Source organism: Pogoniulus pusillus, chromosome 22 (assembly GCF_015220805.1).
Source record: "Pogoniulus pusillus isolate bPogPus1 chromosome 22, bPogPus1.pri, whole genome shotgun sequence".
NCBI classification, from domain to species: domain Eukaryota; kingdom Metazoa; phylum Chordata; class Aves; order Piciformes; family Lybiidae; genus Pogoniulus; species Pogoniulus pusillus.
In genome coordinates, this window is record NC_087285.1 from 3,298,330 (window position 1) to 3,314,470 (window position 16,141).

The following is a 16,141-nucleotide window of genomic DNA, read 5'->3' on the forward strand; positions in this document are numbered from 1 at the left end:
CAGCCCAACCTAGCACCCAGCCCTGCCCAACCAACCAGACCATGGCACTCAGTGCCCCAGCCAGCCTTGGCTTCAACACCTCCAGGCACAGCCACTCCACCTCCTCCCTGGGCAGCCCATTCCAATGCCAATCACTCTCTCTGCCAGCAGCTTCCTCCTAACAGCCAGCCTGAACCTGCCCTGGCACAACTTGAGGCTGTGTCCCCTTCTTCTGGTGCTGCCTGCCTGGCACCAGAGCCCAACCCCACCTGGCTACAGCCTCCCTGCAGGCAGCTGCAGGCAGCAATCAGCTCTGCCCTGAGCCTCCTCTGCTGCAGGCTGCACCCCCCCAGCTCCCTCAGCCTCTCCTCACAGGGCTGTGCTCCAGGCCCCTCCCCAGCCTTGCTGCCCTTCTCTCAACACCTTCCAGCACCTCAGCAGCTCTCTGCAAGGGAGGAGCCCAGAGCTGGACACAGCACTCCAGGGCTGGCCTGAGCAGTGCTGAGCACAGGGGCACAAGAACCTCCCTGCTCCTGCTGCCCACACTGCTCCTCAGCCAGCCCAGGATGCCAGTGGCTCTGCTGCCCACCTGGGCACACTGCTGCCTCCTCTGCAGCTCCTCTCTGCCACCACCCCCAGGGCCCTCTCTGCCTGCCTGCTCTCAGCCCCTCTGACCCCAGCCTGCAGTGCTGCTTGGGCTTCTTGTGGCCAAAGTGCACAACCTGCCCTTGGCCTGCTTCAGTCTCCTGCCCTTGGCCTCTGCCCACCCATGCAGCCTGCCCAGGTCCCTCTGCAGGGCTCTGCTCCCCTCCAGCAGCTCCACACTGCTCCTAGCTTGCTGTCATCTACAAACTCCCTGCTGCTGCACTCAATCCCTGCTCCAGACCATCAATAACAACATTGAACAGAACTTTCTTTGCCTAATTTCACTCCAAGCCCCCACCTTTGAGCAGCCTGCCTGGCTGATGGCCACATGGGCATGCCCAGGTAGCACAGCCTGGAGCTGTGCCATGTGTTCCCCCCGAGCAGGCAGCTGGCTGCCAGCAGAGCCCAGTTACCAAGCTGGGCTGTGCCTTGAGTCTCCAGCTAAAGGCACTCTGGAAAGGGAATCTCAGTGCAGGAGTTTCCTTGGCCATTATGGAGAGCAGAGCCCCTTCATGTCGTGGTTTGAGTCCCACCAGCCACATCATGGGGCTGAGGTTGTTCAGCCTCGGGTAGAGAAGGTTCCAGGGAGACCTTTCAGAGCTTGAAGGGGACTACAGGACAGCTGGGGAGGGACTTGCCATGGGGGCATGGAGTGATAGGATATGAGGTGCTGGCTTCAGACTGGAAGATGATCAATTTAGATCAGATATCAGGAAGAAATTCTTCCCCCCGTGGGGGTCATAAGGCACTGGAACAGGTTGCCCAGAGAAGCTGTGGAGGCTCCAAGCCTGGCAGTGTCCAAAGGCAGGTTGGATGTGGCCTTGGGCAAGGTGGTCTAGTAGGAGATGTCCCTGCCCACAGCAGGGGGTTGGAACCAGATGATCTTTAAAGGTCCCTTCCAACCCAAACCATTCTCTAACTGTTATCTTGGTCCTCACATCTACCAGGCACCCTCCAGCAGCCCTGCAGCTGCCACTCATGTTCTGTGCCCACCTTGCCCATCTCCTCCTTGCCAGGCACTCTCCATCCTACTCATTTCCCTCTCTGCTCCCCTTCACAGCTCTGACTTCCCCTGCTGATGGACCCCATCACCTGCCTCCTCTCCCAGTTCTTGCCTCTCATCACTTCTCTCTCTCCCTTTCAATTTGAATGCCACAACGACCAGACAAGCAAAACCACTCCAGTGCCAACCAGGTTAGTGCCACCTCTCAGCACACCAGGAGGAAGGAGCAGTGCAGCTCAGCCACGGTGAGGGGTGGCAGGAGACCCAGACCTCCCTGCAGGTGACCTTTGCCAAGTCACTTCCCTGCTTTGTGCTCTCACTTCCCCCTCAGCTGAGCGGAGGCCACGGCAGGGCTCTCCCGGGCGGATGCTCTGCCGCTCTGGCTGCCCATGGGTGGGGAAGCAGATGGCCCCCAGCCCGTGCCCTGTGCCTGGGTGGGGAGGGTGGGAAGGCTGCTTCCTTCTGCAGGGGGAAGCCTCATCCTTCCACCTCCCAGGTTTTACGCCTTTCCTTTTCAGGGGTGGTGAGCAACAGAAGAACCTCACCCAAACATCACCCAGCAAAGGCAAGAAATATTGTCCTGGGACCAGGGTGGAGGTCCCCACGAGAGCCCTGGGGGACAGGAACCTCCTCCTTGTCACCTTCCAGCCCATCTGCAGAACGAGACAACCTCAGCAAGAGCCCCACACTTAACTCACCACTCATGTGCCAGGAGATATATTGCCCCTGGCACCAGCACCCACATGTACTGGATCCCTCTTGGGTGGGAGGATGGAGGGAGGATGCCTCTTTAGGCTGCTGGTGCCCCAAAACACTCCCCAAAGGCAGGAGGCAGAGGAGATTTTGAGCAGCAGCTGTCCCAGCCCCCATAGGGAAAGGCTCATGGGTCCCAGCTCTGGGAGGGGACACCAAGATGAGGGCTGCGACACCTTCCTGGGCACTGTCCCACCACCAGCTGGGCACTGGGGACAGATCTGCCCAGCAAGGGAGCAGCTGAAGGTGCTGCTGCATTAACTGTCCAGGAACAAACCCCTGGAGACTGGATTTGTGCCCTTGAGCCAAGAGTCTGGGGAGAGGACAGCTGCAGGATGGTGCAAAAGCGCTGCTGAGCTGCAAACCACTCTGGTCACACCCCAGTGGAGGGTGGGCAAAGGAGAGAGGAAAAGCAAAGCAGGGCTGAGCTGGGACTTGCCTGAAGCACAGACAGTAAACCAAGGTCTGGTGATGAACACAAAACCCTTCTCCTCCCCTTTCCTCTGCACACAGGGGCAGGTTTCCAGCTTGCAGGTGCTTCAAAGCCTCCTCAGGACATAAAATGTCCACCTTAGGAGGTTGGCTGCAGCTACAAACTTCCATGTAAGCTGAGAAAGGGCATCAGCTCCACTCAGTTACAGCAGCAGCCTCCTCCAGCTCCTGCGTGGTGCTCTCGGTGCCCAAAGCACTGGGAATGCAGTTTACTGGTGGGGAAATCTGGCTCCTCTCCTGAGCTCAGCTGCTCTCCAGGCTCCCAGCATGGGCACAGGGACACCTCAGCCTCCCAGGGGCACAGAGCTGTGCTGCAGACCCTGCACATTCCTCATCCATCACACAGCAGAGAGCAGCACAAACACCTTCTCCTGAGCTCAGCTGCTCTCCAGGCTCCCAGCATGGGCACAGGGACACCTCAGCCTCCCAGGGGCACAGAGCTGTGCTGCAGACCCTGCACATTCCTCATCCATCACACAGCAGAGAGCAGCACAAACACCTTCTCCTGAGCTCAGCTGCTCTCCAGGCTCCCAGCATGGGCACAGGGACACCTCAGCCTCCCAGGGGCACAGAGCTGTGCTGTGGGCACTGCACATTCCTCATCCATCACACAGCAGAGAGCAGCACAACCACCTTCTCCTGAGCTCAGCTGCTCTCCAGGCTCCCAGCATGGGCACAGGGACACCTCAGCCTCCCAGGGGCACAGAGCACTGCACATTCCCTGGCATCACAGCAGACCCCTGCCAGCATTGCTGTGGCCTCCTCAGGCCCTGCTCCAACAGGTCCTGTCTGTGCTGAAGACTCCAGAGCTGGCCCCAGCACTGTAGGAGAGGTCAGCACAGCAGAGCAGAGCAGAGAGGCAGAATCCTCTCCCTGCCCCTGCTGCCCACACTGCTGGGGATCAGCCCCTGGCATGCCTGACTCTGGGCTGGCAATACTCGGTGCCAGCTCACGTCCAGCTTCTCACCCCCCCCAGCACTCACAAATCCTTCTCCACAGGGCTGCTCTCCAGCCCTTCCCTCCAAGCCTGCTGCCTGCCGAGGTGCAGGACCTTGCACGCAGGCTTCCCCGCACCTCCTCGCAGCCTTCTTCGGCCGTGCCTTCCGCGCTCCGTGGAGCCCCGAGCCGGGTTCATCCCCCTAAAGCCCAGCTTAGCGCAGCTGCCACGCTGGGGAGCCGCAGAAGCCTCCCCCCCCGGCCCCCTGCAGTTGGCTGCCGCCGCCAGCAGAGCTCAGTGCTGCTCCGCGCTGCGCTGCGCTGCCGCCGCTGCCAGCCTGCCCAGCGCCCGGCGCCCACCGAGCTGCCAGCGCAGCCCCAGGGAGAGGCTCTCTCAGCAGCCTCACCCCAGGGCCATGCTCCTAGTCGAGCTGAGCTGGCTCAAGCCCCGCAGGGAGGCACAGGAGGTCACAGAATCGAGTTGGTTGGAGAAGATCTTTAGGATCACCAAGTCCAATCCTTACCTACCCCTGCCTAGGTGCTAAACCATGGCCCCCAGCACCGCATCTCTGGGCCTTTTAAACACCTCCAGGGATGGAGATCCAGCCTGTGCCCCTGTTTGGGAACCCTTTCAGGGAGGGAGCTTCTTTTAACAGCCAACCTAAACCTCCCCTGGGGTAACTTGAGGCCATTTCCTCTCATCCTGTCCCTCCTACCCTGGGAGGAAAGACAACAACACTCACCTGGCTCCAATCTGCTTTCAGAGAGCTGTGGAGATCCAGAAGGTCTTCCCTCAGCCTCTTCTTCTCCAGATTAAACACCCCCAGTCCCCTCAGCTGCTCCTCACCAGGCCTGTTCTGGTCAAGAAAAGCCTGGCTGGGGCACTTAGTGCCATGGTCTGGTTGGTTGGGCAGGGCTGGGTGCTAGGTTGGGCTGGCTGAGCTTGGAGCTCTCTACCAACCTGCTTGATTCTGTGATTCTATGACCCTTCAGCAGCTTTGCTGCCTGTTTGGACAGGCTCCAGTACTTCAACACCCTTCTTGGAGTGAGAGATGCTGCAGCTCCCTCCATCCTCATCCTCCCACTGATAGCTCCCCTTGATTTAGCACCATTTTAGGCAGTGCTGCAGCATCCTGAGCAGTCTTTCCTGCAACCCCAGCTGAAAAAGCCCTGTGGAAATGCTCCCAGGAACACAGAGAAGGTTTGGGGAGCTTACATAGGTGCTGCCTCCTGCAGCAGGTGAACAGCCTCATGAGGAGACAAATGAAAGGACACAGTCAGTAATGAGAACATAATCAGGCTGGAGAGGACAGGAGACCTTCTTGTGGCCTTTCAGTGTCTTAAAGGGGCTACAAGAAAGCTGGGGAGGGACTTTTTAGGATGTCAGGTAGTGATAGGCCTAGGGGGAAAGGAACAAAGCTGGAAATGGGCAGATTCAGACTGGATGTTAGGAAGAAGTTCTTCAGCATGAGGCTGGTGAGAGCCTGCAACAGATTGCCCAGGAAGGTGGTGGAAACCTCATCCCTGGAGGTGTTAAGGCCAGGCTGGATGAGGCTTTGAGCAACCTGATCTAGTGTGAGGTGTCCCTGCCCATGGCAGGGGGGTTGGAACTGGATGATCCTGTGCTCAACACTGCTTAGGCCACACCTTGAGTGCTGTGTCCAGTTCTGGGCTCCTCAAGTCAAGAGAGATGTTGAGGTGCTGGAAGGTGTTTGGAGAAGGGCAGCAAGGCTAGGGAGGGGCCTGGAGCACAGCCCTGTGAGGAGAGGCTGAGGGAGCTGGGGGTGTGCAGCCTGCAGCAGAGGAGCCTCAGGGCAGAGCTGATTGCTGCCTGCAGCTGCCTGCAGGGAGGCTGTAGCCAGGTGGGGTTGGGCTCTGCTGCCAGGCAAGCAGCAACAGAACAAGTGGACACAGCCTCAAGTTGTGCCAGGGCAGGTCCAGGCTGGCTGTTAGGAGGAAGCTCCTGGCAGAGAGAGTGATTGGCATTGGAATGGGCTGCCCAGGGAGGTGGTGGAGTGGCTGTGCCTGGAGGTGTTGCAGCCAAGCCTGGCTGGGGCACTTAGTGCCATGGTCTGGTTGGTTGGGCAGGGCTGGGTGCTAGGTTGGACTGGATGAGCTTGGAGCTCTCTGCCAACCTGCTCACTTCTATGACTCTATGATCCTTGTGGTCCCTTCTAACCCTGACTGATTCTATGATTCTAGGTAGCATCTTCTAAATTTCTCCCAAAGCAGCACTGTGGTCTCCAGCAGAGCAGGGAAGGCTCTGCCAGCTCCAGCAGCAAAGCTGTGCAGGAGCTCTGATAAGAGGAGTCACTGCTGCTCTGCATTCATAAGCAGATTATTGTTGTGAAGGGGGAAAAAGTTCCAAGTGAATAAATGGGAGCATGTTGAGGGGTTTGAATAGAGAGCAGCAGCATGATGGTGCTGTGCCTGCAGAGCCTCTGCTGCTCCAGGACCTGAATGTGCCTTATAAAGGCTTCTGCTACAAAGAGCAGACAGCAGCAGAGCTGGCCAAATAGAGAAGAGAAGAACCTGCTTAAAGCCATGTTTGATTGTGCAGGAGCAAACAATGAGAAGCAGAACTGGGGTCTCACCCTTGGTGTCCTCATGGAGAAGGAAGCTGGCAAAAGGATTGGTGCTTGCTTGTGTGCTGCTAGGAGCTTTGTGGTGATTTTCCCCCTCCCCTCTCCCCCTCACTGCTTCAGAAGGTTCTGCCTAATACCTGCTTGCAAACTAAAGGCATGGGGGAAACCCTGGAGGACAGAGCTTCAGCACTCAAACCTTGACTAGATAAAAAGAGGGATTTCATGTGGAGGGTGGTCAGATACTGTGCCAAGCTGCCCAGAGAGGTTATAGGAGCACCATGCCTGGAACTAGTCATTCCAGGTCAAGTTAGACCTGGCCAACCTGCTCTAGTTGCAGATATCCCTGCTGACTGCAGAGGAGTTGGACTGGATGACTTTTAAATGTCCTTCCCTGCCCCTGCTGCCCACACTGCCAGGGATCAGCCCAGGACACAGCTGGCTCTGGGCTGGCAGCGCTCAGTGCCAGCTCCTGTCCAGCTTTGCACCTTCCCAGCACCCATAAATCCCTCTCCACAGGGCTGCTCTTCAGCCCTTCATTCCCAGTCTGAACTGACAGCGACAGAACAAGGGGACACAGCCTCAAGCTGTGCCAGGGGAGGTCTAGGGTGGCTGTTAGAAGGAAGTTGTTGGCAGAGAGAGTGGTTGGCATTGGAATGGGCTGCCCAGGGAGGTGGTGGAGTGGCTGTGCCTGGGGGTGTTGAAGCCAAGCCTGGCTGGGGCACTTAGTGCCATGGTCTGGTTGACTGGCTAGGGCTGGGCTGGATGACCTTGGTTGGATAGGTTGGACTGGATGGATAGGTTGGATAGGTTGGACTGGATGGATAGGTTAGATAGGTTGGACTGCATGAGTTTGGAGGTCTCTTCCAACCTGCTTGATTCTATGATTCTATGACACTGAGCATTGACCTGACCCAGCTGCAGGACCCCACACTTGGCCTTGTTGAACCTCACACAGACCTACTTCTCCTGCCTGTCCAGGTCTTGATGGATCCTGACCCTCAGGTGTGTCAGCTCCACCATCCAGCTTGGTGTCATCTGCAGCCATGCTGAGGGTGCCTCAGTCCCACCCTGTGTCATTAAACAGCACTGCTCTGTCTGGTCCCCTGCCTAGGGATGTAAACATCAAAACACCAGCCCTGTGCTGACCTGCCAAGGGTGGTGGGACTGTGGGTGAGTGGCAGTGGCAGTCCTTATCTCCTCTAGAACAGATGTGGGAGAGCTGCTAATGCACCATCCCCTTCTGAGAGCAAAGGAGGGGGAATCAAACCAGAAAACATCCCCCCCCCAAAAAATCAAAAGTGATATAAATTATGTTTATTGTAAAGACTAAACTGCTCCAGCAAGTCCAGCCAGGACTTTGCTTTAGAGAAGCTGATGAAGGGAATGGAGGTGATGAAGGGAATGCAACATCTCTCTTACAAGGAGAGCCTGAGGGAGCTGGGGCTTGGAGCTTGGAGAAGAGGAGCCTGAGAGGTGACCTCATCAATGTTGATAAAGATGGGCAGGTGAGTGCCAGGAGGCTGGAGCCAGGCTCTGCTGGGTGATGCCCAATGCCAGGACAAGAAGCAATGGTGGAAGCTGAGGTATAGGAAGTTTCATTTAAACATGAGGAGGAATTTTTTCCCCTGTGAGGGTGACAGAGCCCTGGAAGAGGCTGCCCAGGTTGTGGAGTCTCCCTCTCTGGAGATATCCAAGACCTGCCTGAATGTGTTTCTGTGTGATCTGGGCTAAGTGATCCTGCTCTGGCAGGGAAGGTTGGACTGGGCGAGCTGTAGAGGTTACTTCCAGCCCCTGACACTCTGTGCTAGGCTGGAAATCAGTGAGAGGAAGGACATGAACACATCTGCCATGTCAGAAACCCCCTCTAGTGCATGGAGGAACAGGTGAAAGACCTCACTGCTTGTCTGGCACTGCCCAGAGACATCTGTGCCAGGAGCACAGCTTGGGATGGACACAGATCTGGCTTCTCTGCTCTGGGATGAGAAGACAGGAACCTTATTTCATCTCCTGGGACTATTCAGAAGGATAAATCCTTGAGGGTGATCCCAGAGGCTGCACTCCCTCCTCAGGGACTCTCCTCCAAGCCCACATGCTGAAGACAGACTTCCATGTCCAGCTTCCATCAAGAAGAGAGAAACTGAGACCAACATCTTCTCCAAAGAGATGCCCACCTCTTCTGGCAGCAGAAAGGCTCCCAGGTCTGGGGGCATCATGGTCTGCCACCACCAGAAGCCTTAGAGAGCTCAGGATGATGTTTCAAACCTCCCTGTCTGCACCCTCTGTGCTACCTCAACAAAGCTTCTGCCCAGGGTGACCAAGTCACATCACCATCCATAACCAACTTCACCATCACTCCCTCCTCAGGTGGGACATGCCCTGCTGCTTCCACCCATGTCTGTGAGCAGAGCTTCCCTTGGCACAGGGAAGCAGGCAGCAATGGAGACAATAAGGATGACCAGAATGAAGATGACTTCAGGTCTCTCCACCCCTGCCATTGTGCATGGAGATCTGGCAGGTTCTGCCCAGAGCTGCACTTTTCTCCACCAGTGCCAACACCTGGAGACATCCAAGCAGCTGCAAGGGGTGGTGGATGCAATCTTATCACCTCTGCTGCCTCTGCCATGCCACCTCTCTCACACCTTCACTGGGTGAAACACCAGCATGGGCTCAAGGTGCTGCCTCCTTCTCCTCTGGCTGTTTGCCCCAGCGGGCTGAGCCCACTGCCAGGGCTGGCAGGAGGCAGGGCAGAGTTTCAGCCACATAAAGAGCATAATGAGGACACCCTGCGTGTGGGAACATCTTCAATCTGGAAAGCACTTCCAGGTGATGTAACTCCCAGCTCCTGCCAAGGGAGCTCCGCAGCTGGGGCAAGGACCAAGGCAGCTCTCCTGGGCGCTCCCAGCTGGCGTGGGACAGGTAAAACCAGGGCGACAAAAACCAGGCGAGATGCAAACGCTGTCCTGCGTAGGCTGGCCCAGCCCTAGAGCCCCAGCTCTCGCTTGGAGACAGTCCTGCTCCTGGGATGGGCTGCTGGGGGCCGCTGGTGGTCGCTGCAAGGACACAGCCTTCTGCCAGAGCCCGCTGGGAAGAGACACAGTCCGGGGAGCCGACAGCAACGCGGGTGGGACGCGGCAAGTCTCCAGCTAAGCTCCCATCCCAGCCACTGTGCTTCCAGGGGGGCACAGTCCCCAGAGTCCTGCCCAGGTGTGCCCCAGCCTTGTCACAGGTAGGTGATCTCGATGACATTGGGCTCGGCACTGCCGCAGGGCAGGTGATGCTTGCAGGAGCACTGGCAGCTCACGCCAGCCGCGGCCGAGCCGCCCGGCTCCGGCTGGCAGGGCTGGGCAGGCAGCTCCTTGTGGCAGCCCAGCTGCTTCCAGTCGGTGAGGTGCACCCCAGCGTCCAGGTCCTGAGGCATGGGCTCCTGGTAGAGGGTGACCTGGAGGGTGCGCAGCTGGGGGCCGTAGTGCACCAGGAGGATGATGAAGACGGCCAAGAGGACGAAGGCGACGACGATGACGAAAATCATGGGCAGGGCATCGGATTTCTTTGCCATGCTCCTGACGATGGAGATGGGAGTGAAGGCAGCTGCCTCCTGGGGCTCGGGCTGTCTCAGCTGGCTGCTGGGCAGGGAGGTGTTCATGGCTGAGCAGGCTGACCTGGGACAGAGACATGTGGAGTGGGAAGAGGTGAGCGGCAAACCCAGGCCCTCTGGGGTCTTTCTCTCCTGCCCTTCACGCCAGCAGTTCCTGCCTGCATGAATCACAGCATCACAGAATGGCAGGGGCTGGAAGGGACCTCCAAAGCTCATCCAGCCCAACCAATCCTGCCAGAGCAGCATCACCTACACCAGATCACACAGGGACACATCCAGGCAGGTCTTGGATATCTCCAGAGAGGGAGACTCCACAGCCAACCCTGGGCAGCCTGGTCCAGAGTTCTGTCACCCTCCCAGGGGCAAAAGAAATCCCTCCTGATGAAGAACAGGACTCTCCTGTAAGCCCTTCCTCCCTCAGGCTTGTGAGACAGGACACATTTCAGTAGGGATAGCTGGAGCTGTAGGGATGGTGCCCTGGACACAGCCAGGGAGATGATGTCCTGTGCCCTCTTGTCCTGTGTCCTGTGCCCTCTTGTCCTGCACACCTTCAGTGTAGGAGTCTTCCTCCCTGCTGCGGCCAGTGACGGGAGTGGGGAGCCCTCCACCCATCCCTCTCCACGCCCAGTCCCACAGTGCTGATCCAAACCCCCACGAGGACCTCCCTGGGAGACCAAACGCCACCAAACCACACCAGGAGGAGGCAACGCTTGTGGCAGCCACAAACCCCCATGGAAGCCGGCACGGGTGGGAGCAGCAGAGGGGGAGAGAAGGGAAGGAGAGCCCCCGAGGGTTACCTCGATGTTCCTCCCGTGTGGGAACCATCATCTCCAGAGGCCAGGCCGGGAAGCTGAGAGCAGCAGCAGCGGACAAAGCCTCCGGGGTGGTTGCGCGGCGGAGGTGCGGGCAGAGTCACCTCAGCGGCTGCCACGTCAGGGCTGCCCCCGGGACTCTGCGGGGCAGAGGAGGAAGCTCCTGCCCAGCCCCTGAGCGGCGGAGGTGCTCCTTACCTAGCCGCTGCCACATCATCGCCGCCGCCCCCTCCCTGGCTGCCACACACCCTGGCTGGGAAAAAACCCTCCTCTGGCCCGGGGACAAACAGCCTTTTGTCCGGGCTCCCCCGGGCTGAGCAGCAGCAGCCCCTGGCCGCCCGGCTGCGGGAACCCTGCCCCTGCCCCTGCCCCCAGCCCCCAGCCCGGCTGCGGGAACCCTGCCCCTGCCCCTGCCCCTGGCCGCCCGGCTGCGGGAACCCTGCCCCTGCCCCCAGCCCGGCTGCGGGAACCCTGCCCCTGCCCCTGGCCGCCCGGCTGCGGGAACCCTGCCCCTGCCCCTGCCCCCAGCCCGGCTGCGGGAACCCTGCCCCTGCCCCCGGCCCGGCTGCGGGAACCCTGCCCCTGCCCCTGGCCGCCCGGCTGCGGGAACCCTGCCCTTGCCCCCAGCCCGGCTGCGGGAACCCTGCCCCTGCCCCCAGCCCGGCTGCGGGAACCCTGCCCCTGCCCCCAGCCCGGCTGCGGGAACCCTGCCCTTGCCCCCAGCCCGGCTGCGGGAACCCTGCCCCTGCCCCCAGCCCGGCTGCGGGAACCCTGCCCCAGCCCCCGGCCCGGCTGCGGGAACCCTGCCCCCGCCCCCAGCCCCCAGCCCGGCTGCGGGAACCCTGCCCCTGCCCCCAGCCCGGCTGCGGGAACCCTGCCCTTGCCCCCAGCCCGGCTGCGGGAACCCTGCCCCTGCCCCCGGCCCGGCTGCGGGAACCCTGCCCCTGCCCCCAGCCGCCCGGCTGCGGGAACCCTGCCCCTGCCCCCGGCCCGGCTGCGGGAACCCTGCCCCTGCCCCCAGCCCCCAGCCCGGCTGCGGGAACCCTGCCCCTGCCCCCAGCCCGGGGTGCGACCGCGCCGCGGCGAAGAGCTGCGTGTGAGGACCACCGAAACACGGCACCGCTGAGGCTGGGGAAGACCTCTGAGATCATCAAGCCCAGCCGATGACCCAACGCCACCACATCAGCCAGACCATGCCACCAAGGGCCACAGCCAATCTCTTCTTAAAGACCTCCAGGGGTGCTGACTCCACCACCTCCCTGGGCAGTCCATGCCAGTGCCTAATCACCTGTCCCTGAGGAAGTGCTTCCTGACATCCAAACTAACCCTCCCCTGGCACAGCTTCAGACCATGCCCTCTTGTCCTGTCTCAAGGTGCCTGGGAGCAGAGCCTGAGCCCCATCTGAGTACATCTTCCTTTTAGGTAGCTGTAAAGAGTGACAAGGTCCCCTCTAAGGCTTCTCTTCTCCAAGCTGAACACCCCCAGCTCCCTCAGCCTCCCCTCATCAGACTTTCCCTCCAGCCCTCTCCCCACTCTTGTCACTCTCCTCTGGACCCACTCCAGCACCTCAATATCCCTCCTGCAGTGAGGGCCCAGAGCTGCACACAGCACTCGAGGTGATGCCTCCCCAGTGTCAGTACAGCCCTGGTGCTGCTGGCCACACTGCTGCTTGGCCATACAGGCCGAGATGCCCCTGGCCTTCCGTGCCAGCTGGACACGCTGCTGGCTCATGTTCAGCTGGCTGCCACCCAGCACTGCCAGCTCCCCCTAAAGAAGCCTCCCTCCTGCACACGAGGGCTTTGCACAGCCCAGCAATGTGCCCACAGAACGCTCTGGGCTGGAGGAACTCTCACCCCAGGAGTTGATGCAGCCTCAAGGTCGACTTTTCTCTGCTGGGGAGGTCCCACCTCGGTGTGAGGACCCTTCTGCTGTGAGCAGCAGCAGTGTGAGTCCACTGTGAAGCTCTGGACCTTGGGAGCCACTCAGGGTCACAGGCAGAGGCCAGTGTCAGCTCGGTGCTCTCACATCTCTCCCCTCACACAGCAGACATGGAGCAAGGCTGCAGGGCTGCCCCTGAGCCCAGCAAGCTTCACCCTCACAGGCAGGCAGGTGCTGTCCCCTGGTCCAGGGGTGCTGTGTGGTCACATCTTCTGCCAACCAGTGTGACCCTGAGCACACCTCAGAGCAGACAAGGTGGATCCTCTGGAGGTTTAGCCATCACAAAACACCTCCCCCCATCTTTCCACCCCCAAGCAACACTGCTCTTACCTGGAGGCTCTCAGCAGACAAACTGGGATCAATATTTGGGCTCCTCCTTCCTTGCACATGGGGAGGACAGAGTGGGAACTGCCTCTTCCCCCATCCAGCCGAGCAACCAGAAGAGATCTGGCTGCACGTTGGAGCTTCTGGGGTTTTGCACTCATCTCAGGATTCAGTAAAACCTTAATCTATAGCATAATCTCTGAGCATCACATCTGTGCAGGAGAGAAAACCGATGGGGGAGGCTGCTGGCAGAGGGTTTGATAAAGCAAAAGCTGCTGCAGGATGCCTGATGGATGCCTGTGGCCTTTTGTGTGGGGTTTGAAGAGATCCACCCAAAACCAAGGAGCTGCACAGTGCATAGGAGACCTCTCCCTCAGTTCCTGCCAACACCTCTCAGCCATGAAGAGCAAGGACCTTGCTGGCAGCAGCAGGCACCCCCTTAGTGCAGTCAGTGCACTGAAGGAGCAGCAATGCTGCCCTCAGACGAGGCCCTGGGGCGTTCCAGAGGGTGTGGGAGGAGGTTGGATGCAGCTCCTCAAGCCAGGAGGCACAGTCCTGTGGATGTGCATCCTGAACAGCTGCATGGACCCCCTGAGGCGGGTGGACACTGGAGCCTTTCACTGTGGGGACACTAAGACCCTTCTCCCCCACAAAAGCCCATCTGTTCACAACCAGCAGCAGGCAGCTTGACACCTCTGAAGCACAAACTGTGCCAGGGGACAGACAGAAAGACAGACAGGACATGCACAGACAAGTTCATCACAAGGTCAAGGCCAACAAACCAGATGTCCTGACCCCCTTGGGCTGGATGGGGAGCAGAACTGGCCCCATTTTTGCCAGCTCTTCCCCTTGTCAAGGAGCTGGGGTTAAGGGTTAAGCCCAAGCCTGCTGTGTGCTGCATATCCTGCTGCTGCTACCTGAAAACCTGCATCCCAAACCCAGCATCCCCAAAGCAGCATGTCCTGATGCAGCTGCACAGGGAAGCAGTGGTTGCTGAGCTACCCTGGTCCCAGGAGCAGCATGGGTTTAGGAAGGGCAGATCCTGCCTTTCTAACCTGATCTCCTTCTATGATCAGGTGACCCGCTTGGTGGATGTGGGGAGGCCTGTGGATGTGGTCTATCTGGACTTCAGCAAGGCCTTTGACACTGTCCCCCACAGCAAACTGCTGGCTAAGCTGTCAGCCCGCGGCTTGGATGGCAACACTCTGTGCTGGGTTAGGAACTGGCTGGAGGGCCGGACCCAGAGAGTGATGGTGAATGGTGCCACATCCAGCTGGCAGCCAGTCACTAGTGGTGTCCCTCAGGGATCAGTGCTGGGCCCCATCCTCTTTAACATCTTCATAGATGATCTGGATGAGGGCATCGAGTCAGTCATCAGCAAGTTTGCAGATGACACTAAGCTGGGGGCAGAAGTGACTGAGCTGGAGGGCAGAAGGGCTCTGCAGCGGGACCTTGACCGCCTGGACAGATGGGCAGAGGCCAATGGGATGGGGTTCAATAGCTCAAAGTGCAGGGTGCTGCACTTTGGCCACAACAACCCCATGCAGAGATACAGGCTGGGGTCGGAGTGGCTGGAGAGCAGCCAGACAGAGAGGGATCTGGGGGTACTGATTGATACCCGCCTGAACATGAGCCAGCAGTGTGCCCAGGTGGCCAAGAGGGCCAGTGGCATCCTGGCCTGCATCAGGAATGGTGTGGTCAGCAGGAGCAGGGAGGTCATTCTGCCCCTGTACTCTGCACTGGTCAGACCACACCTTGAGTGCTGTGTTCAGTTCTGGGCCCCCCAGTTTCAGAGGGACATCGAAATGCTTGAGTGTGTCCAGAGAAGGGCAACGAGGCTGGTGAGAGGCCTTGAGCACAGCCCTACGAGGAGAGGCTGAGGGAGCTGGGGTTGTTTAGCCTGGAGAAGAGGAGGCTCAGGGGTGACCTTATTGCTGTCTACAACTACCTGAGGGGTGGTTGTGGCCAGGAGGAGGTTGCTCTCTTCTCTCAGGTGGCCAGCACCAGAACAAGAGGACACAGCCTCAGGCTGTGCCAGGGGAAATTTCGGCTCGAGGTGAGGAGAAAGTTCTTCACTGAGAGAGTCATTGGACACTGGAATGGGCTGCCTGGGGAGGTGGTGGAGTCGTCGTCCCTGGGGCAGTTCAAGGCAAGGTTGGATGTGGCACTTGGTGCCATGGTCTAGCCTTGGGCACTGTGGTAAAGGGTTGGACTTGATGATCTGTGAGGTCTCTTCCAACCTTGGTGATACTGTGATACTGTGATACTGTGAAATAGCTCCAAATCATAGAATCACAGAATGGTTTAGGTTGGAAGGGACCTCAAGGATCAGCCAGTTCCAACCCCCTGCCATAGGCAGGGACACCTCCCACTAGAACAGGTCACTCAAGGTCTCATCCAACCTGGTCTTGAGCACCTCCCTGGGCAACCTGTGCCAGTGTCTCAGCACCCTCAACTTGTGCCAGTCTCTCACCACCCTCACTGGAATGAACCCTTTCCTAACATCCAGATTGAATCTCCTCTCTGCCAGCTTAAACCCATTCCCCTTGTCCTGTCATTACAAGTCCTTGTCAGTAGTCCCTCCCCAGCCTTCCTGTAGCCTCCCTTCAGACACTGGAAGGCTACTCCAAGGTCTCCACGAAGCCTTCTCCTCTCCAGGCTGCAGAGCCCCAACTCTTGTAGCCTGTCCTCACAGCAGAGCTGCTGCAGCCCTCTGAGCACTTTTGTGGCCCTCCACTGGACTGGCTCAAACAGTTCCATGTCCTTCTTGTGCTGGGGGCTCCAGAGATGTTAAGATCCTTCCAGAGATGTTAAGAAATCCCTTCCCAGGTGGCAAGCAGGAGCGGGTCCCTCAGCAGCTCCTCGCATCCCTGAGCAGCTCTTCACCCAGGAAGGCTCAGTGCACCCTGCAACCCTCATGGCTGACCAAGAGGAGGTTGGACCTGGGGGACACATCCTCCCCACAACCCAAACACCTCCCAAAACAGCCCAGCACCACAGGAGAAGCCTCTGAGGCCCAGAGCAGGGCAAGTCCCTGGCTGTGAGAGCCGAATCCCCGCCGGCACGCCGATGGCGAGGT

General features: G+C 59.1%; 1 protein-coding gene across 1 annotated transcript; it reads right to left on the reverse strand.

Annotated features, from left to right (window-relative positions):
- Positions 1-9,613: 9,613 nt before the first annotated feature.
- Positions 9,614-10,036, reverse strand: SMIM33 (small integral membrane protein 33). The gene has a single exon (XM_064161342.1). It carries the CDS (start codon positions 10,034-10,036, stop codon positions 9,614-9,616), a length of 423 nt encoding a protein of 140 aa, XP_064017412.1.
- Positions 10,037-16,141: the final 6,105 nt, after the last annotated feature.

Excerpts from the sequence above, each read along its gene's own strand:
- SMIM33 (XM_064161342.1), bottom strand. The coding sequence starts at position 10,036 with ATGAACACCTCCCTGCCCAGCAGCCAGCTGAGACAGCCCGAGCCCCAG.